Genomic DNA, 22,001 nt, shown 5'->3' with positions numbered 1-22,001 from the left:
CTTTTATAATAATTTTGAATTCAATGTTAAATATTCTAGCACCAGTAATAATTGGAAATATATCCTAGATTATTTTTTCGTTTTAGTTTTATATCAAGTTTCTGGGAAAGTTTGTTAGCAATCAATGTGGCTGCTATTACCGCTCCTGTGGGGTTGTCACTCTGCTTTCCGAGTCTCCTGAATAGCATTGCAAATCGACCTTGATATGCAGTAATCCATCCTCCTTTTTTTATATATATATATATATATATATATATATATATATATATATATATATATATATTCTGCCATATTGCTGACTACCCAGATAGTCCTAATTAGGAAAGAGCTCACACACGATAGGACGAGCCGTATTTGCTGGTGATTTCTTTCTTATTTTAGGCGGAATGATCTTTAAGGAATGTTATTCCATGTTGTAGAATTTATTGCCATTCTGAATTATCTTCTGGCAGAGCCTTTGCAATGATTATATTTGTAATCTGCAGCAGCGCTCGCTCTATCCATGCCTGTGATATCTTCCGCATAGTAATAAGCAAATCCATATCACTTGTAAAAAAACAGATAAAACATGGTTCTCATTGCAAGTGGCTTCATTAGAAAAGGTTATTCTTCAGATAATATGAATTTGCATATGTAATCCTCCTGGGTTTTTAGTTTGCGGAGATAAAGTGTTGTCTTTTTTTTTTTCCTGCTTCTGCATTTTGAAGTGGAAGTAATATATTTATAAGAGAACAGTGCCTCAAGGACATTCATCTTGTAGAGTTGGGGAAATGTTTACTGTATATAGTGTGTGTGTGTGTGTGTGTGTGTGTGGTGATGCGTGTGTGTGTGTGTGTGTATGTGTATGGTGATGCATTATTATCAGACAGCTCTTGTAGTTCAGCCTTGTTATGTAATACAGCATGAGGCAAGAACTGAAGGGACACCATGAGGAAAAGGCCCATTTATTACAACTACTGATCAGGGATTTGATAAAAACATCTAAAAATAACTATGGGAAGATAGTCAGTCCGTAGGCTCTTCTGCATGCTCCTGAAATAAACAGTCCTGTAGAATTCCTGCAAAGAACACAGGGGTTAGTTTCCTGCTCATCTGTTCGATTTTTGGCAGGTAAACGGCTAGGGGGCTTGTGCTTTGCAATGGGGTAGGGCCTAACAATCAGTGTGTCCTACTGCAGACAGGGCAAAGGGGGGAGGTTCTTGCTGCAGCCAGTTGTCTAACAGCCACACGCAGGATTGTAAGGAGAAGGAGAGGGGGAAATGACTGATCTCCTGGAACAAGTATAAATAAATTATTTTTTTCTTAGTAGTATTTGCAATATGAGACTAAATAGAAAGCAGGAGCTAAAAGGGGTTATCCAGGGGACCAAACATTGCTTTGGGTTTACGTTTATGTGAAAAGAAGTCACTTACTAACGTACTTTAATTTTTAATTCTTTACTGAATTGTGTAGTTCAAACCCAGCGCTTATCTATATGGACAGTGACGTCGGGAGCAGTGCGGCAGTCCCGGGAGAGCGCTAGCTGATCTGCTCGGGGAGTATAGCCATAGGCAATGTGCCAGCCCCTTGTGGTCACGTGCTTAATAAAACGCAGACGCGAACAGCACACTAAGCAGGCCCTCAGTCACGTGGGGCCGTGACGGCTTGTCATCGATATTAGGAAAACTACAGGACTTCTGGCACCAATTCACCAGGTCTGAGCTGCATGATTCAGTACTGAATTAAAAATTAAAGTTCATTAGTAAGTGGCTTCTTTTCACATAAAAATATAAATCCAAAGCAGTTTTTGGTCCCCGGATAACCCCTTTTTAAGAGCGGAATTGCTTGGCTAATAGGAGCTAGCAAAGAATAAAGCAGACTATGAGAGGAGCTCTCCCCCCGCCTCTCCCCATGCTCCTCTCACCAGTGCTTGATGGTTGTGGTGTGTATACATGGAGATACACACGGTGTGCTTTGATAGCTGCAATTATCCAAATGGCACAATATTTTTTTTATACCATTTGTGCTAAGAGTTGTGCGGATCTGTCCCTATATTATGCTGCCCTTAAGGCAGTATTTGTAAGGCGACAGATCCACTTCAAAGTCTAGTAGTTTTAGGATTACTAGTTTTGTTTTTTGTACTTTTTATTTTTGTGGATTTTATGGTTTGGTTATTGTCTGCTTATCAATATTCGATTAAAAATGACAGGACATTTAATCCCTGCCCTCCTTCTTACCCGGCAATACCCCCTTAATTAACTTGAAATGTCCTTTTAATGCTCATTAGCATAAACCCCACCTATTTTGCGGTCCGGTTCACTGGACCACCCTGTTGAACAATACAGCAAGGACCAGGCACAAAGTTGGCGAGAAAATATAATCAATTTGTTTTAAATTCCAATCAGGGAAAATAGAGTTGGGTGACCAATTTATAAATGTTTGTTGCCTTCCAGAACCGTTTCTCTTGTCAGATTTAATCTTTTAATATAAACCATTCTAACAAAAGTATAATTTTTTACTTTTAGGATATGGATTTTGTTCGCTTTGTAATCAACTGTTTTAAGATCTACTATCCCAGATACCTGTGTAAGTAGTATACAAATGCATAGATATATGTAGATAAATAACACATGAGTATATGGGGGATTTATTATAAGGAGTTTTCCCAACATGTGAGATTTTTCACCAATGACTCAACCTACGATATGGTCACCATTTCACAGTCGTGGTATAGACGATTATCATGGCTAAAACTGGTCGTTGACCCCAAAGAGGGAATGAATGCTTCTTTACTCATGTCCGTCCTATGATATGCAGCATTGAAGGGGTTGCGGCGTCCCACCAAGTCTTAAGGCATCATATCTGGCCTCTGTACTACAACTTCAAATATATGGCTGACCATGTATGTAACTCATGGATGGGCCCGGGTATGTCGGGGTCCTCTGGATATTAAAGAGAGGCTTTACAGCTTCTCAGGACGTCCATAAACCCTAATCCCTCTTATGAGTTGTGTTGCTATATATATATATATATATATATATATATGAAAAACCTTAAATCCGCTCTTAGCTTGTTACATACTATATGTAAAACATTTATGGCCGACTCTTTCAATTGTAAAAATTAGAAGGAATAAAAAAGGTGCAGTGTTTCTGTAAATGAATAAATTCAATAGACTGATTTGTTCCCAATCCAATCTGCATTCCAGTACCCCTTAGTTTTCATTATGATTGTCATTAAAAGGACATACAGTACCGGCAAATATATTTGCCATGATTGGAACGTATCCCGTAGTCTGCTAAAATGCAGTCGTGCCCTCAATTACGGGCCATGATTACGGGCATGGCCGTGTGCATGAGGCCTCAAAGGGGTTTTCCCAAAATACTTTTTATTTTTTTGTTAAAACCTAAATATCCATCCAGATACACTAACTGTGCCCTTACCCACCTTCTATGTGCCCTCTGTTTCAAGATCGGCACCCACACAACTCCATTACCTTTTCAACTTGCTGAATTGGGCGGTCCAGCAATGCACAACACGTGACCGGCCACTATCCTAGTGAACACTACATAATAACGTGTAATGTACGAAGGTGGATGTTGTGTGTACAGGAGTCGCAGCTCTGCTCGGATAGTTTACTATGCAGTGTTTAACAGTCCTGCAGGTTGTATTAAAATACAGGCTCCGGTACGGTTATACTGGTGGACCGTCCGAGCAGAGCTGTGATTCCTGCACACCCACTAAAAACTGTAAACTTCATACCAAGCTGTATGGGAATTACCCTCCTATGCCACAACTCACCAGAACTTATCTTGTCACTAGCTGACCGGCTATTCCTCCAGCTCCTACGGGGATTGGAGACTGGGGCTCACAAGACGCCGTAATTCAGCATAAGGAGCTCGCACAGCCAGGGCAGGAGAGCGGTCCGGCAGCGGTGACGGCTCAGTTTGTGGATATCAGGGTAGAGTCCCAGACATTCTCACAGGGCATACAAGACACTTTTATAGCAGAGTCCAGACGCCTTTATAGAATGTAAAAAAGCAGGACTGCGCATGCTCGTCCTGGACGAAGATGAGCTAGAGGGGGACGTATCTAGTGGCAACAGTGCTCAAACAATGCTAGGAAAAGAGGGTTTTATTGGGCTTTTGCTGGTGACCTGTACACCTTAGCTAACTACATTCAATGGCTTATTTTTTAAAGCACTTTTATATGAAATGTGAATCTTATTGTGGGAATACCCCTCTAAATCTTATGATTTACAAACGTCATTTACAGTTGGATCATGAATACGTTCCATGGTGGTGTACAGTAATATCCAGCTAACCTAAACCATCTGACTAACCAAATACTGTATTCATGTATACTGTACAATGACTTATTCATCACCTTTGTATGTATCTTTCCAGCAAAAATTGTGATATTCGAAATGCCATGGATAATGAATGGTGAGTAATATTTTCTTAATTCCTTGTTGTTAGATGAGCCTTTTTCTGCTGGACTAGGTAATATCCCCTTCTGCGTTGGTCTTGGAAAGAAGAAGGAATTCATATTTGATTCCCTGTAGTAGACGGGGTTTAGACCTGGTTGGCAGGCTCCCATCATGCATGTGCTGTCTCTGACCGGAAGCTAAATGTGATGTGCACTTAGTATTTAGCTTCCCTTGCCAGGCAAGGAGAGGGCGAGAGGACGGTGCGGCTATCAACCGTGTCACAGTTCTCTCTGATTGGGCACAACACTGACTAACGCGTACAAATCAGACGTTACATTGATATTCCACTCGGCCATAGACAGCTGATTATAGTGCACCTTGTCTGCCCTGCAGGAATACATGGATGTGAATAGTTGTCATCCTATTATAACTGTTCCTGAAGGGAGGATGCAACTGAATAATGTCCTCTAGAATAGATGAACTTCCTTATCACCTCCGATCCATGTAGAGGCCCATCATAATAATATTAATACTCATCTAGACTTTAAAGGGGTTACTGCTTTGGACAATTCCTACTTGTTCAGTAGGGTCCCTTTGCAATAAGCAGATCAGTGTTCCCGTGCTGGGACCCCCAGCAATCTGCTATAATCTTTGGGGAAACCTGGCAGTAAGTTTTCAATTTCCCTGCAGCGACTTCACAGGCGAAACTAAAAATTACATAATGCCGAATTCATATTAATGTGTTGTCTGTGTAATGCAGGCAGGACAGGTCCCCCAGAGTAAGAAACGCTCTGTTACCGCTCTCCACTCTGGCCAAGAAATTAGGATCCTGAACAAGTGACCCCCCCTCTATTTACTAAGAATTTTAAATAGAGTGTGTATGGAAGTGGAACAGTAGAGAGAGACACTGACAGACGCTGCTTCTTGGAAGGCCATGTTCACATCATGCTTGTTTAGCATGTACGTCTTAAAAATACACGCTAAACGTATACATAGGTCTCCCTTAGGCCTCTGTTGGGCTGGCATGCATCAGTATACTTTTTTTCTTTTTCTTTTTTTTTTAAAGGGTGAATAGCGTAGAACATTATGCTTTTCCATCCTGCCGGATCCCGCAAAAAAACATATATGCGGTATACTTTTTTTAACATGGGAGATTTATGACACAGTAGTCTATGGGTGACAGGTGCGTTGAATGGATGGGTGACAGTGGCATCAGTCATTCATCCATTCTCCTATAATGGTATCTGATTAACGTATACATCATGAACAGGGTTATAAGAGTTCATGACGTATATGTTTGATGTGTCTATGGAGATGGATGCCACTATCAGCAATTCGTCACAGACTATGTTGGGCGTTTCTTCCCTGAGTATATGTTAAATGTAGGCCAAGAATGTGATGTGAACGGCCTCTCCGTTTTTGTTTTTTACTGGAGCCCAGCACTGGGGTGAGGCTAAAACACATAGTAGTAGAAGAAGAAGCTGCAGCGGCATGGAGGACATTATACAGCAGTAATGAGCAGTGTAACTGAGAATTCAGCACTGGAGTAAGACCGTAAAATACTTACTAGAAGCTGCAGCAGTGTTTGTGTCTCTCTCTGCAGCTGCTCCCTCCTTCCACTCCCCTCTCCATAGACTTCTAAGGGAAGCATCTGTAACCTAACCCCTCAGTGAGGTGATATTCCGTCTTCCTCTCTGCCTCACTGAATACAAATTTTACCAGTGAATTGAGAGTGAATGATCAGTGCAGGAGGCAGAGGGAAAGGAGTCTGATAAGTGGAGAAAGACCTTTTTCTGTAATGGGATATAATACAACGTTTATTAGTACCGCGTGTACTATTGATTTATGAGGAAAAATTGAAAGGACAGTTAATCTTTAAGAGTAATTTTTTGTATTTTTTTTATTAAATCTCTACTAAAAAAAAAAAAATGCATGAACTGTTCCTTCATTTTTTTTTCTTTTAGCTGCTTTTAAGATTGTGAAGGGCTGGCTTGGTCCAGAGGCTATAAACATGCTGAAATTTGTGAACCGGAGTGAAGTTCAAGACTACATCAGTACTGAGTACTTACCGCCACACATGGGAGGGACTGTAAGTTGTGCACATGTCGCTTGCTTGTTTTGTTGTAAGACGATTTGAAGAAGGTTAATTCCTTCCCCCTTCTAGTATGTAAGACATTGATGTCCCTGAAGACTTCTCACACAACCACATTTTTTAGTTTTACTTTCTTATCTGTCAGGATTTACAAGCTTCCTAAAATAACTTTTGTCATCCACACTAAATAAACTTTTAAAATGTAATAATCACAGATTAAAAGCCTTCTTATTGTGTAAGACTACAGACCTATTGCTTATGTTGTTTGTTGGCGTGAAATCTCAGAACAAAAAATGTGGAATAGCCGATTTATACTGTATGTGTATGAAAATTGTAATCTGTATTTTTTATTTTATTTTTATGTTTTTGTTAAAACAAAAAGTGAAAAGCCAAATCCCATAATTACCATACAAGCATGACTTGTACCTATCATCCAGACTAATCTAAACTAATGTTGGATTAGGCTTCGTTCATATCTGCGTTGGGGTCCCGTTCTGACGTTCCGTCGGAGGTTTCCGTCAAAACGGGACCCTGAGCAGAGACCAACTGACACTGACGGAAACCAGAGGTTTCCGTTTCCATCACCATTGATTTCAATGGTAACGGAGCCGGTGCGCGTGGTTTCCGTTTGTCTCTTTTGTGCACCGGACCCGTAGTTTTGCCGGGTCTGGTGCACAACAGATACAAACGGAGACGATGGGCACCGGATCCGTCAGTATTGAAATCAATGGTGATTTCTGTCGGTGTCAGTTTGTGTCTGCTCAGGGTCCCGTTCTGACGGAAACATCCGACGGAACGTCTGAACGGGACCCCAACGCAGAGGTGAACGAAGCCTTAGTTGATTGTCTCCAAAAAATTTTTGCACGTCCTTACAGATTATCCCTTTTTTAAATGTTTTTAGTCCCTTTAGTAAATTTTTTGTAGGGTCGTGGAAATAAAAGGGAAGAACAATTTTTTGCTAGCTCTCCTGACATGTCTGTTTTGGTATATAGATTAATTCCCCATAAAACAATTATTATTCCTCTTGCCCTGACAGTGTCAGTGTGTGAGGACTTGCCTTTTAAGGGGGAATGGTAATACCCAGTTGTCAATTTGTTAATAAATTTCAAGGAGGAGTTAGAGGAACAGTACAATGCAGAGGACAGCTGTGGGGGTTCTGTCTCCTCCCAAAAAGTGTGTGTGTGTGTGTGTATAAATTGTTTTCTGGGTTATTTTTATTGGAATTTTCATTTAAAATAGGAATAGTTTACAAATCCGATTATGTCGGTCTATTAGGATTTTAATTCTAAGAATTGTTTTTCTTATGTAGTTCATGTCCGTTTAAAGTGAAATGCACTGTAAGCACATATTGTATAGAACCATACAAGACTGCTGAGCCATCATATTTTTTATGTTTTTAGGATCCTTTTAAATATAGTTATCCTCCATTACCCGATGATGATTTCCAAACTCCAATTTGTGAAAATGGGCCAGCATCTTGTGAGGATGAGTTAGAAAGCAAAGACGAGAGCGAGGTGGACACCAGGGACACTGTGGATTCATTTGCAACAGAGGAGAGTGCACTGAAGCCGAAAAAGGTACCGTCATTTGATTTGGTAGAACATATTTCCTCCTCCCCGAGTTATACATTTTACTACAAGAATTGAACAAGAGCAGAAATGAATGCATTACAGCCTATGTGTCTTTTGCCTATATACTCCATTCATTTCATCTAGCTTTATGTGATGCCGTACGTTGACCAATCACTTTCCCTTTTGTTCAGCTGTGAAAGGCCTCGAAACATGTCTACAAGCTCCACTTTATTCATGAATTAGCAAACCCCTTGTACGTGTTTGTACCTAACCAAAATTGTCTTAACACCAGTACAGTGGGACACTGAATAATAAGAAACATAACTTCATTATGTATTGATAATATATAATAAACCAGCACGGATTTCCCAGTTTTTTGGAATATCTGCGTTCAGTTTTGCAGTTTTTTCTCATAGAAAAGGAAAGGATCAAACCACCCTCGGTGACCTTCCATCGAAAGACCAAGGCTTTTAGGATGGGAAGATGTCTCGCCAAACCTAGTTGTTGGTCAGATGTCTCCCCATGTATGAAGGGGTTTAGATCCTGGGTTGTATTTGGCTTTGGCTAGATATTGGTAAAAGGCTTGTACTTCTTAAAGTCTCTTAAAATAAATCTGTATTAAAATTGTATATTGTTAATACTGTCGTTTTGTTATTCAAAAATGTTTTACCTTTTATTAGAGGTATTTAATGTTACATACAGCATATATTTTGTTACATTTTTCTCAACTTAAAGGGGTTGTTCCAGAATAGACAATTATCGCCTATTCACAGGATAGGTGATTATCGTCTGATCGTTGAAGGCCCCACCACTGGGACGAGTGGGGGAACGGGGTCTCGAACCTCCAGATCCTCCTCACTGAACCTGCCGCAGTGGGAAGGAGCTTGAATAGAGCGGTGGTCAAGCATGTGTCTGCCGCTCCATTCAATGTCTGAGCTCTGTACTTGGCTGTTCCCAGCATTCCCAGTCTTTGAATGAAGCGTCAGCTCGCGTGATCTATCGCCGCTACATTGGATATCCTCACCGAGGTCGAGCAGGAGCAGTGGGTTTGGGATCCCCATTCTTGCGATCAGTCAATTATCATCTATTTTCTGGATAGGTGATAATTATTGATTCTGGGAATGCTCCTGTAACATTCATATGTTCATGTATCACTTTAGGTTAATGCAGCCAAATGTATGTTTTTGAAACAAACACTAAACACAAAAAATGAAAGAGAAGATGTAGAAAAGATTAATTTGTTGTTGTAGAAATCTAGAGAAAACAGGGCTCCGTCACTTCCTGGCCTCCTCCATCTTTGCTGATTGTCAGGACTTCAACGAATCGGATATGATCACCGGGGAAATCATCTAGGTAGTCTTAATTTACAGGAGAAATGAAGCATTACGTGGCGCATATTTAAATCAATAGGTCCTTTGTGTAGGGCACATGCCCCCTGTTTCCGTTGGAGAACCACTATTTAAGGCAGCCCTCCGAACTGGCCAATAAAGGGGGGCCCTGAGCCCTTTATTCCATCATTACACTGTAAGAAGGTGTATGGGAAGGGGTGTTGTAAAATTCTATACTATGTTTTGCATACGTCAAACGTGTCGGGGGTCTTGGAAGTGCAGTATCTGTAACTCGGGTCTTTTTCGGGTCCCTAAAAGAGGATTTGCATGCTAATATTCTCGTTGTATATGGCAGTATTTCACGGTGCTAACTGGGGAAAGCAATTATACATGAATGATCTTCCGTTCAGGCTGAAAACAGCTGTCATTTTTAAAGAGTAGTTTGCACTACGCTAAGAGATTGTTCTGCTCCTTGTAAGTGGCAGATCTATTAATTGTTGCATAAGACACCAGCTTTTCAAGCGTCTATACATGCAAAGACATTAAATACTTCATTTTCTGGGAACATTGACAGCTATTGTATAGCTATAAAAGAAAAAAGAACAACCATATTTTATGTGCAACAAGTGTGTCATGGTTAGAATAAGCATAAAGCACGCACAGGATTTTCTTGTTTTGTCCTCCGAGCCTCTCGGAGTAAAAGCCATTAAAATGTTCCTTATTTATTTCATTAACATGTCTGCTCTGCTTTTGTGGATTTCATAGATGAACTAATGCATAGTTTTTGCCCTTATTAAAGTCTGATCACTTTCAATTGTGCCTTTGGCCTCCTCAGCCAAACTTATTATCATTCATGAAACGCGTCGCACGCACAATATCCAGCAGCAACCTAGCTCAATAAGCAGGATTTTCATTTATGTGCTAACACGGTAATACAGATCGGCATTTGTTGGACTAACTGTTTAATTACCATTAATATTGCATGTGTGCCTGTGTGGAACATGACGAAATTGTTTAAAATTATTCAATTGACTCTGGATAATCTGTTTCCACTCTTGCGAAGAGGAAGTGTAGCTACACTAAGGTGAAGCTTCTACTGAAGGCCTGAAGAGAGGCCTTCAGTATGTAAAGACTCCTGCTAAAGGGATGAGAGGATAAAGATGGCCGTACCTGCTTCATTTCATCTTTAATTCCTGGCGCAAACTGCTACATCTAACCCTGACCCTGTGCTGCCCTGTCTCTGCTCTGTATCTGACTCTTCGTATCTATTCGTTAACCAGCCCTGGAGCGTGGGACGTTGCTCTTCTGTGCATCAAACTGTAAGTCTCCAGCAAATTGCATTTTTATTACTAAACTTTTACTAAAATAACCTACCCTGATTTTTATACATTTCAAAGTATTTTTTTCTATGAGTTACAGGATGTCAGACTTGTCCATGGTGCGTCCGACGGTCTGGAAGATGAGGAACTGCACAGTGGGAAGTGCCTCAAGGCCAGCGAGTGAGGAGAAAATGACATGGTAATCACTCAACTTGACAATATATTCACAAGCATACGTCTATGAGGAAGTTTTCCGGATTTGCTGAGTTATGACTTGACACATCGCTGATAGCTAAAATAGAATTTTGGGAAGACATTATTTCATGCCAGTAGTATAGATAACGTGTTATTTTTTAAGATATTTTACCGACCTTTACTAAGGAATATTTTTGAGAATGTCACGAAGTCATCTGTAAAACTGGCCATATACCTAAGATAGCTGTTGTGTTTTTCGACTGACCAATATCTCTCTCGACCTCTCCATAATCATGTACGCTCAGCTAAATACCCTTTTACACGGGCGAATGATCGATTATTGCCCTGTAATAAACGAGCAAACAGTCGTTTATCGGGTGATCTAATTTTTTGTTCGTGCCAAAAAATGATCGCTAGTCCGTAGCACATCTCCCCGTGTAAACGTGGAAATGTACTGCTGATGATGCAAATGCATGGGGACGAATGATTGTAGTAATAATGGTTCATCCCCATACGTCACTGATGATTGCTTCTTGAGAATAGATCTAATAAGCGCCGATCGATGTGCTGTATCGTCGATCGGTGCTCGTTTTCACGGGCAGTATTGGGCGTCTAAAAGGACCTTAAACAAGTATTCCAGTCTCTAAAAATCGATCGCCTATACTCAGGATAGGCCACCAATAGCTGAAGGGTCAGGGTCTGACTCCCAGGACCCCACCGAGTAGCCGTTTTGAAGGGGGGTTCAGCTGATCGGCGGGGGTCCAGCTGATCGGCGGGGGTACGGGAGTTGGACCCCGACCCATCTACTATTGATGGCCTATCCTGAGTCCAGGCCGTCAATTTTTAGGGACTGAAACTCATTTAAGCCGAATGTACATGTTTATTCAAATGGGGAGAGGGAGACAAGACACTTCTGGCAGCAGCAGCTCTCCTAGCAGTGCAAAGGATTGGGCATGTGGAAATGCTAGATCCTCGTTTTTCCCAACATCTGCCACCAGGATACAGTCGGGAGACCCCATTCCAGATGTTGAAAAGTGGTTCTGGTCATGTGATGCTGAGTCGTTCGCCTATGTGACCTTCACTCGACCAGGACAGATTTTCAGTCTGCAAATAAATTGTGAAGGTTCCAATTTAATGACAACAGTCAGAGATATTAAAACCATGAAGAATTTATACACAAAGTATATTAAAAAATGTTTTATGACTTTGTTTGCAGAAACCAGAAAACGCTTTTTAAATCGATATTTTTATCTTTCAAAGTGATGGCATATTGCTAGGATCACTTATCAGTGGGTGTCAGACCTCTGGGACCTCTACTGATCCTGAAAATAAAGACCCCCCCCCCCCCCCCCACAGCGCTAATTTAGCGCTGCATCTCCTTTTAAGTTTTTCCTGCACAGCGGCGCTCCTGGCCAACCTGCTGTGCATGGAACTTCAACTGACTCCATTCACTTGAATTGGATAGTGCTGTATTTCCCATCACAGGCGGGATGACGCTATGCAGAGAAAAACCGTGATGGGGACTGCAGCCCCTTCATTAGGTGGGGGACCAAGAGGTCGAACCCCCAGTGATCATAAAGTGATGGCATATAGCAGCAACGGGCCTTCACTTTATAAGATGGGAATACCTCTTTAAGGCTATTCACACTAGCGTCCTGGCTTTTAGCCGTGATGGCTAGGCTGGATCTGTTTTCAAACTGATACAGATGAATCCTGATGGACTCTGTTGACTTTATGGGTTCTGCTGGTATTAGACCAATTTTGACGGCAAGAATAGTGCTGCATACTATGCCACTCTTAAAGTCTGGAAAGCTCAACTAAACCCCCCACCCACCCTTCAAAACTGTAGTGTGCAGTCCGTCAAGTGGACAAAATCAAATCTCTAACCCACCATATTGCAATAAAAAGAGAGAGCCACTCCTCTAAAATAATTTTTGCTTTTTTTTAAATTCAAGACGAAATGCTTAAAATTTTTGTGTTCATTATTATCGGTACAACACAATATCATATGTTTAGATTTGTTTGGTCCCAACGGCTACAGGCTCAGTGAAGTCGATCTCTTGTCACTTGGATCCATCTAGATGTGTAGCGTTTTGGAGGCATAAAGGCCTCCCCCACTAGCGCTGGTGTATATAGTATACGAACAATGAGTGGGAATGAAGCAGTGACTCATTATCACCATAACCATATTGCAGCAAAATCCTACGTAAATGCGTGCGGTTATTCACGTGCCGTTATGCTGCAGGCTCTAATCTGTAAACCGAAATCTGCATGTTTTGCCACCACGCATTCATAGTGCAGCTCTCTACCCAACCATTATTGTGCCATGTGAACGCAGCCTTAGACATCATGCTTCTGCCTGCAGTCTAAGGTACCAATCCTTGTTGTTGTTAAGGCATCTCTCTGGCTATTAGAGATGAGTGGCTTTTCTCAGCAGAGATATCTGGGTGAACGTGATGGCTCATCTGGTTTGGCCATCTTATTCGAAGGCTATATTTCAGCCCAGTGATCTTTCAAGAAGTTTAATTGCATTTAGAACCCTAATTTTATAATGTCGCTTCTGTTGTGGCTTTTGGAAATATAATGTGTCATGCTTATTCATGTCTTAAATTGCATTTTTCTACTTGAATGGTTTGCTCAGAGTCCCAGAAACAATTGCTTTTTTTTTTGTTACTATTGTGACATTGAAGACTCCAAATACACTGGAAACTGCTTTCTGGTCTTAAGGCGCGTTCGAAGTGCGCCAAAGTTTATAATATGTCAACTGAAATGTTAAACCGCTGCTGTCCCTCCTAATTAATGGCTCATTGACTGCATTGGAAGGCTGAAAGCCATGTCTTCATTCCTATTTAGTATCAGTGCCCTTCTCATGTATTACAAAGCATGATGCCACAATTGTTAGTCCATGTTGTACTAAATACTGATTTTTATTTATTTTTTGTCTTTGCAGGTCGAAGGATTAAGAGCGGCATTTAAATCACAGCTTAATAATCAAAGAATTTGTTTTTATCAGACTAATGTGATTGATAGTATTATTGCAGATTATCCTGCAGGTGATTCTGCAAATACTTTGGAAATTATGGTTGTTCTGTCTTCATGTATTACCTTCTATACTGCTAAGATTTTATTTTATTTTTTAAACTGTGGGTGAAAAAATATCAGTATACCGAGCAGACAGTCGTTTTATATAGTAGTGCTCTGTGTTTGTGAGCAGGAACAGAGACTGTGACATTTGGTAATGAACATGAACACCTTTGACACTGCCAGAAATTTCTATAAAGCCGCATGCCCTTGGGAGAGCTGCACAGAGCATCATGTACTCCATACAACTTGGAGTCCTTGCTCAGGTATCCAACAGATAGGATCAAAAAAGTTACTGATTTAATTGAAAGGTTCAATAAAGTACAACGAAGGGTGGTTTTACAGGGCCAGACTTTCTGGCCGGTAACCAGCACCGATTGACGATTTACATGGAGCAAAGGTTGGAATGTATGGGGACGAAGAATTGATAATGCAGTCGTTCGTCCCCATATATTTGCATCTTGACGACAGCTCAACCCCTGTTTACACAGGGAGCTGTGCTTCTGACCGGCGACCATCTTTTTGGCCACATAAAAGATGCTATCAGCCAATGAACAAGTGTTTGCTCGTTCGTCAGTGATTGGGAACGAGTGTTTGTTCGAGCCTGATCTTTGTCCCATTTTAAAAGCGTTTTAAAGGCTTTAAAAACCTTTTGACATTTTTTTTTAATCATTATTGTAATGTATGAATATTGTAATTAGAAGAATTTTTGCAATATACATTTATAAAAAATTGTGTACTGTTTCAGCGCTGCAGCTTCTATGTATCCACTTTACATAGACGCTGCAGTAAGCTGAAACAGTCGGTGAGCTGGAGTTGTGACTTGGTGACCGTGGCTTCTGTGTGCCCCCGAAGCACAATATTAACCCTAAGGGTCTATTTAGATTTTGCAATTGAGGTGCGGTAATAACCACATCCAAAAACCGCATGAGCTTTTAAAGCGGTTTGGTACATTTATTTTTTTTCGATGCGGTTGTGTAAAAACCGTAACCGCATCGAAAAAACAAATTAAATCGTGGTACAAACGCATTCGGTTTTTCGGTGTGGCTTTAACTATACCTCAACCACGTTGTCTGAATGGACCCTAATATTGATCTTAGATTTGATCAGTATTCGGGTTCGATGTATGCCAGAGGCACACAGGAGTGTGCTCCAGCTCACTGACTGTTTCAGATTATAGTGGTGTGCTGTTGCCTCTATGTAAAGCGGATATATAACTAAAGTGCTTATAATCACTTTATAAATACATTGCAATAAAAAAAATGTCACCAAAGGTTTACTTGGCTTTTAAAGCTAATGGCTTTTCCCAGCTGGGATCCCCAGTGATATGATCTTCTAATAATAATAAATAGCGCTTTACCCATAGACAGTGACACTAGTTTACAATGGACAGACGTAGCCATCTAGGAATTGATGATCTCCAATTCCAGTTATTTATCCGGTATTATACGCACAAGTGGCAATAACCTTAGGTTGATTTTCTACCTCTTAATTCTTGTACTAATAACTACTTCATAGTCTGTTACACGGTTATTGTATTTTACCTGTGTATCAAATAAAAATGTATTTTAACTGTTGTTGTATTCTGTTTTTATTTATTTCTCTACCTTGGTTAGTTGTTTTTTTTAACTGGTTTTTTTCTTTTTGGTCCTAATAAATATAGTTGTAAAATGTATTTGTAGAGCCGTTCCCTGTGCACTTTTCTTAATGGTGGGATCAGATTTAGCTTTAGGCAGACTTTAAGTTTTAAAAAGAGATGGGATACAGGAAATTAGAAATGCTGTGTAGCAGTTATGTCTACAGATGAGTGTCTCTGATTTGTCTAATATCCCGTCACGTAACTAGGCTCTTTTTAAAGGGGTAGTCAAGGAGACAACCCATGTCAATATGCCCCATTAGGACATAAGTTACTCATAGAAGGGGGTCCCCTGCTCAAAAACCTTCTGTTAGCCACAACACAGAGCCGCCATGTAATACTACTTTTCCCCTACAGCAGGCACTGCAGGGGAAATGAGCAGCTGCTACATCTTCTAGCAAAATCAGTTTGTTTTTGCAGGGAAATGCATGGCCAGAGAAAGCTTCCCCTGACCAAATCTGTTTGCCAATCACCGTGGGGGCTTCAATAAGGAGTCCTACATTGACACAGGGTAACTACCTATAGGTGGTGCTTGAGATACCATTTTCTTCTTTCTAAAGAGAACAGCTGTTTTGTATATATTTCCCAGGGAGCATTGCCCTAAAGATCTTCAGCTGGATTTTCTGCTCCGAGAATCAGTAACTTTCTTATAACAAAACATTCCATGATGTGGTTGGGTTGAAAGCAGGGTGTAAGAGGTCTGCCCAGTCCTGAGAGTGACTATAAGATCACAATATTCGTTACAGTTCAGTCCATGTTATTCAAGCAGTTGCACATACAATGATACTTTCTGTTCTCTAATGCTTAATAAAGAACATAGATGACAATGCATAGATTGAGATATATATATATATACCGTATATATATATATATATTGAAGCAAAGTATTATCAGCAGGTAAAAGCTCAATAGTTCTTTGTCCTTTTAAAATTATTGCTTGCCGTACTTTATATGCTGGAAGTTGTGGTACACTCTATTCTTGGACTCTTCCCATTTCATACAATACCATTTGATTAAGGGAAAATGTAGTCATACAAAATTTGATGTGACGTTATCACTGGTTTCATTTGTCCGTAGGTTTTGCAGCCTAAAGCTTTTGAAAGTTAAAGAAGCAATCTGATTCTTTGCTATGAGCAACTCCTTCACTTTACATCAGTTCTGAAAATTCACATTAAGTAAACATCCACAGTGCAGGGAGACAAAGTAAGTGAACCTCTGTGTTAATGACTTCTCCAAGAGCGAATTGGCAAAAGGTGTTTTAATTGAGGAGATGAGATTGGAAATGTGGGTTTCACATGTGCTTTGCCCATTAAATAAAGGTACACGCAGCCTGGTTACTGACTAATCCGTTCTTCTCAAGAAAGATTTGTTAGCGTGAACCGTTCCTCGAGGCAAGTTACTTTCAGAAGACATGTTATAGAGACGCATGGAGTTGGAAAAGACTGCAAAAGCTTTGATAAAGACCCTGGTGTACATCAATTCATGGTTGGACAAGCTGTCTACGAATGGAGAACATTAAGGACTATATCTACTCTCTGTAGGCACAATGGACAATCCTGAAAGGTGAGAAAGAACCCAAGGGTTACAGCAAAAGACCTGCTGAAGACTCATAAACCTCTGTTCATGTGTCCACTATTAGAAAAACAATAAACGTCACATAATGAAGCCACTGCTATCCAAAAAAACATATTGCTACCTGTCTCCAGTTTGCCTAAGACCACCTGGTTGTTCAACAAAACTTCTGTGATAAAGGTTTATGGTCAAATGAGACCATAAAGTGGATAAGTAGAAAGTGGAACTTTTTAGTACAAATGCACAATACTATGTTTGGAAAGAAAAAAAAGAACAGTGCACAAAACCTCTTCCCAGCTGTGAAGCATGGTGGCGGGAGCATCATGGTTTGGGGCTGCCTCAGGGCCTGGACGTCTTGTGATCATTGAGGAAACAATGAATACAAAGGTGTTAAAAAGCTGTAGAGATGTTGGGTGATGCAACAACACCAGAGTGGCTGAAAAAGAACATTGCTGTTTTGGAATTGCCAAGTCCAGATCTTAACCCTGTATCGAGATGCTGTGGCATGACTTGAAGAGGGCTCTGCTCACAAGGAATCCCAGAAATATTGATGAACTGAAACACATTTGAACAGAGGAATGGTCTAAATTCATCCTCAACGTTGTTCTAGCTACAGGTTATTAAATTCAAGGCTTCACTTACTTTTTCTCCGTGCACGGTGGATGTTTACTCAATTTGCTCAACAAAAAACATGAACAGTACAACTATCTGATCTGTGTTTTATTAGTTTAGTTAGATTGTGTTTGTCTATAATTTTGACTTGGTTAACAATCAGATCACATTTTATTCAATGTAGAAATCCAGGTAATTCCAAAGGTTTCACTTACCCTGTCTTGCAACTGTATACACATTAGCAGCAGCTCAGAGAACATTATAGAGAAGAAAGGAGCAGTGTTGCTGTGAATTTGACACTGGGGTGAGGTAGTAGAGCAGAGGGTAAGGCTATGTTCACACGTCCGTGGCAAATCCTGACCTATTTTACAAAGACTATGCGGCAGAAATTAGAGGCTGATACACTGATTGCTGCCACGGCTGTGCCAGCGAATCCACGGTTTTTCCATGTGTAATCCTTGACATAAATCTGCACAGATTTCCTTCTGCTGAATGTGAATAGGGTATAAAATATCTCATTCATTGGCATCGGGTGAGGAATGTGAGTGAACTTGACAAAGATTTAGACGCGGAATCCGCTCCTAAATCCTCATCAAGTTCTTAACATGTGAATATAGCTTAAGACTCAAATGCGACCCATTTACTACAGGATCCGCTGACACTCGGATTTCTGTTGCGGATGTGCAGTTTGATGTGCTGTGGATCCGATCAATGATTAGCCCCATTGCATGGGGCTAATCTGCTGCTTTTCTCCTTGCGGTATCCATGGGAATAAGTAGCATGCTACTTCACAGATTTATTTTTTTTTACCACTGTATGTGAACGGTGTTTACGATGCGTATTTGACACGGATTTCAGCGTTGAATGCCCTTCAAATTCCATGTTCAATCCTGAGCGGTCTAACTTTTGTGTCTCTGCTTCTGTCTCTCTGCTCCCTCTCCCTAGAACTCTATGGGCAGCAGCTGTAACCTGATTTCTCAGTGAGGCTCATAATCCCTCTTCATCACTGAAGACTGATTTTACCAGTAAATTGATAGAGGATTGGCCATCAATTTTCTCTCTGGAAAACCCCTTTTAAGTACAATTGATTCTTTACAAAATTTGAAAATGCTTTATTTACTAGTTCAGTTTCTATACAAGCAGTATGACAATGTAGACAATCTCTATTAAAGGCGCCTATACAATCTAGAAAGCGGTCAGCTGAACGCCTGTACTGAACGCTCATTCCAAACATGCAGATCATTCTTTCCCCTGACATCTGCCATCGGTGACCAAGAGTGACCAAAAATGAAGCAAAGTTCTCAAATAATCTTTATTTTAAAATCTCCTATTTTGTGTATACAGCTCCTTTGCAGACCTATGTGTATCTATGCATAGGTGCACATATTTACAACATTTTTGCCTTTTAATTTCAATGCCTCAAAGTCTCTAGTATATTCTAGTAAAAATGCCTTCGGACAAATCATATGTTTGTTGCAACTTCAGCTAAAGCAAAGCCTTTTATGTGTCCTTTGTTGTATCATTTCCTAGACCGGATTTTACAAACCTAAATTGCTCTTCTTTTTGTATCCCATAATTACGCTGGCTACACATGATGCAATTTGTCTCTGTAATGGAGTGGGGTGGTAAAAGGGACACAGTAGCTTGACCGATCCAGCATAAAACAATAGATTTCACCTTCATTTTTTTTCTATTGCAGTTACATAGCATAGAAGATAATTTCAAACATGACGACAGTGAAAAGACCGATGTGAAGCCAAAAAACAACAGGAGGACGTCAACCATTTTTAAAGGACCTTTACTACATGTTAGGTATGTTAGAAGATTACAACTTCCAAGGTTCACTTTTATAACTTTATGGCTGTGAAGATTGCGAAATGCGTCTCTTAAAGTGCTGACATCAAGCATGTTTCGCCTTCAGAAGTATGTCTCACGACGGCTGACGTTTTGCTGATTTGTCTCATTTGAGCACCAAAGTCACGTTTTTCTGTTGATGTTTTCTTCTAAAGGAGAACTCCCAAAAGGTTGACGCGGTTTCATTTTCTGTCCTTGCAAATGAGACTTTGGAAAGTTCAGTAATAAACTATTATGCAGCATCTGTCCTCATTAGAAAAAGTTATCTTTTAATTTGTGAACGTCGCATTAATGACGTGTTTCTTGCTAGTCCTGCAGATGAATTGCATTTTGGATCTAAGGAAAGTGGAGAAAGGAAATGTATTATCATCCTCAATAATGTCACCAAAAATACAGTGGCATTTAAGGTATGTAAAACATATCATGACGGATCTGTCCATATGCCCTATTAGGGTATTCATTTAAACGGCCACATGTAATACTACATTTGACGTGCAGTGGCCACTGCAGGGCAAATGCATAGGCTTCGACTAATTCCCCTAGCAAAATCAGCTGTTTGTCGGGAATGTAAGAGGCGGCTCCAATCAGAAAAAAAGGTGGTCTTTGAGACAAACCCTTCAAGATGTCCCCCTCTTCGGTTTTGATAGACTAAAACTATAGGACCTACAAAAAAATAAAGTTAAGGACCATTCGAATAAAATACAAATTCTTCATTATTTGTATTAAAAATCAACAAATGCACGATTCGCCGTGGAGGAATGATCCTCAAAAACAGTGAGTACCAATAGACCTGGTATATCTTTTGCATTTACTTTTTTAGACTGTATGGTTTTTATCTGCCCCATTGGCACAAATCAATTTGAGTGATGTACTATGACTGATATAATATTACATGCCAGAGGACTGGGGTTCTATTGTTTGCACAGGGTGCTCATACGTAGCTCAGTGTTTTTGTGGATCATTCCTCCACGGTCAATTATGTGGTGTTTGATCATTTTTAATATGTATAATAAAGCATTGCTGTTTTATTGGAATGTTCTGTGACTCCCATGTTTTGTAGGTTCTATATATTTCTTTTGAGTTTACTTTTGCCGAAAATGAAAGGTTAAAATGCATTGGATTATTTTGGTTGTAATAGGATAAAACTATTGCATCCTATTCTAGATGTGCTTTATTACACTAGACTAACAGGATTGTCTTTGATGTAATAAAAATTAGGACCATCACAGCTTTTTTTTAGAATATAATGGAGCAGGCCCTGCTCATATAAAGCCTGACCAGATTAGAGGACAGGGGGTCCCCCATTTTAGTGAACTAAAGAGGTCTCTGCAATTGGACTCCTTTGGCTAGGTAATAAAACTTTTGATCCTATTAACTGTACATTCTGTTCTTAGGTGAGGACAACAGCCCCTGATAAATTTCGGGTAAAACCAAGCAACAGCAGTTGTGAACCCGGCTCTACGGTCGACATTGTGGTCTCTCTTCATGCAGGTAACTCCTTGTAACCAAAAGCATAACTTGTTATTAGAAGACAATTTGAGGGTTTGCATTTAGAGGAATGTGTTATATTAGAAAAACATTGTTCTACAAGAGCAGTATAAATAAGGAATTTTCAATTTCCAATGTTACATACAAACCCTTTGCATTTAAGATATTTTCTATTAGAGGAAATTTTAGATGTGTGATTCTCATCTCATAAGTTTGATATTCTAAGGAAAGTTCAAGACCTTGTCATGACAAGCCAAGTCTGTGATTGATTACACTACAAAGAGCTTCTCTTCAGGTAGACACATGCTCCACATTCATAATGAATTGGCATCAATATCTACTAGAAAATGTATTTGCCTCTTAATCTCCTTATGTTAAACTTTTCCCTAAATTGCTTTTTTTCCTTTTTTTTTTTCTCATGTTTATTTCTTTTATGTTTCAAAGCATCCACCGCATCACTTCAAGACCGCTTCTTAGTGATGGCTGCAGAGATGGAGCAATCACCGGGAACAGGAGCACAAGAACTAGCTCAGTTTTGGAAGGAAGTTCCCAGGAATAAGGTCATGGAACACAGGTAGTGTTCACTTCTTAATTTTAAAGGGGTTGTCCGACCATGCAATATCATATTCATTGTTATAGATCATACAAAATGAACAATGTTTGCCATTTACATGCTGTTAAAAAAAAAAAAAAGGTAAAAAAAATTATCCGTTGAAGGGTTATGACATTTTACTTACATAGTATGGTGCCACCTGGGGTTCAACGTGTATAGCAACATGTACTTCCTCCTAATGAGCTAAGTGAATATGCATGCTCAGTCCCTCTCCCAACAACCAGTTCTCCAA

The 22,001-nt window shown here is 40.0% G+C and overlaps 1 protein-coding gene across 1 annotated transcript in view; it reads left to right on the top strand.

The window, feature by feature from the left end:
- MOSPD2 (motile sperm domain containing 2) overlaps positions 1-22,001 on the top strand; it is an 88,691-nt gene that overhangs the window by 47,396 nt on the left and 19,294 nt on the right. The window contains exons 6-13 of the mRNA XM_075854431.1: positions 2,505-2,565; positions 4,386-4,424; positions 6,373-6,497; positions 7,901-8,077; positions 19,514-19,626; positions 19,979-20,075; positions 21,063-21,159; positions 21,601-21,730. Coding sequence (XP_075710546.1) covers positions 2,505-2,565; positions 4,386-4,424; positions 6,373-6,497; positions 7,901-8,077; positions 19,514-19,626; positions 19,979-20,075; positions 21,063-21,159; positions 21,601-21,730 — 839 coding nt within the window. The remainder of the gene's footprint in view (positions 1-2,504; positions 2,566-4,385; positions 4,425-6,372; positions 6,498-7,900; positions 8,078-19,513; positions 19,627-19,978; positions 20,076-21,062; positions 21,160-21,600; positions 21,731-22,001) is intronic.

This window comes from Rhinoderma darwinii, chromosome 2 (genome assembly GCF_050947455.1).
Source record: "Rhinoderma darwinii isolate aRhiDar2 chromosome 2, aRhiDar2.hap1, whole genome shotgun sequence".
Classification (NCBI taxonomy): domain Eukaryota; kingdom Metazoa; phylum Chordata; class Amphibia; order Anura; family Rhinodermatidae; genus Rhinoderma; species Rhinoderma darwinii.
The sequence above is the reverse complement of the archived record's forward strand: the minus strand, read 5'-3'. Positions and strand labels throughout refer to the sequence as shown.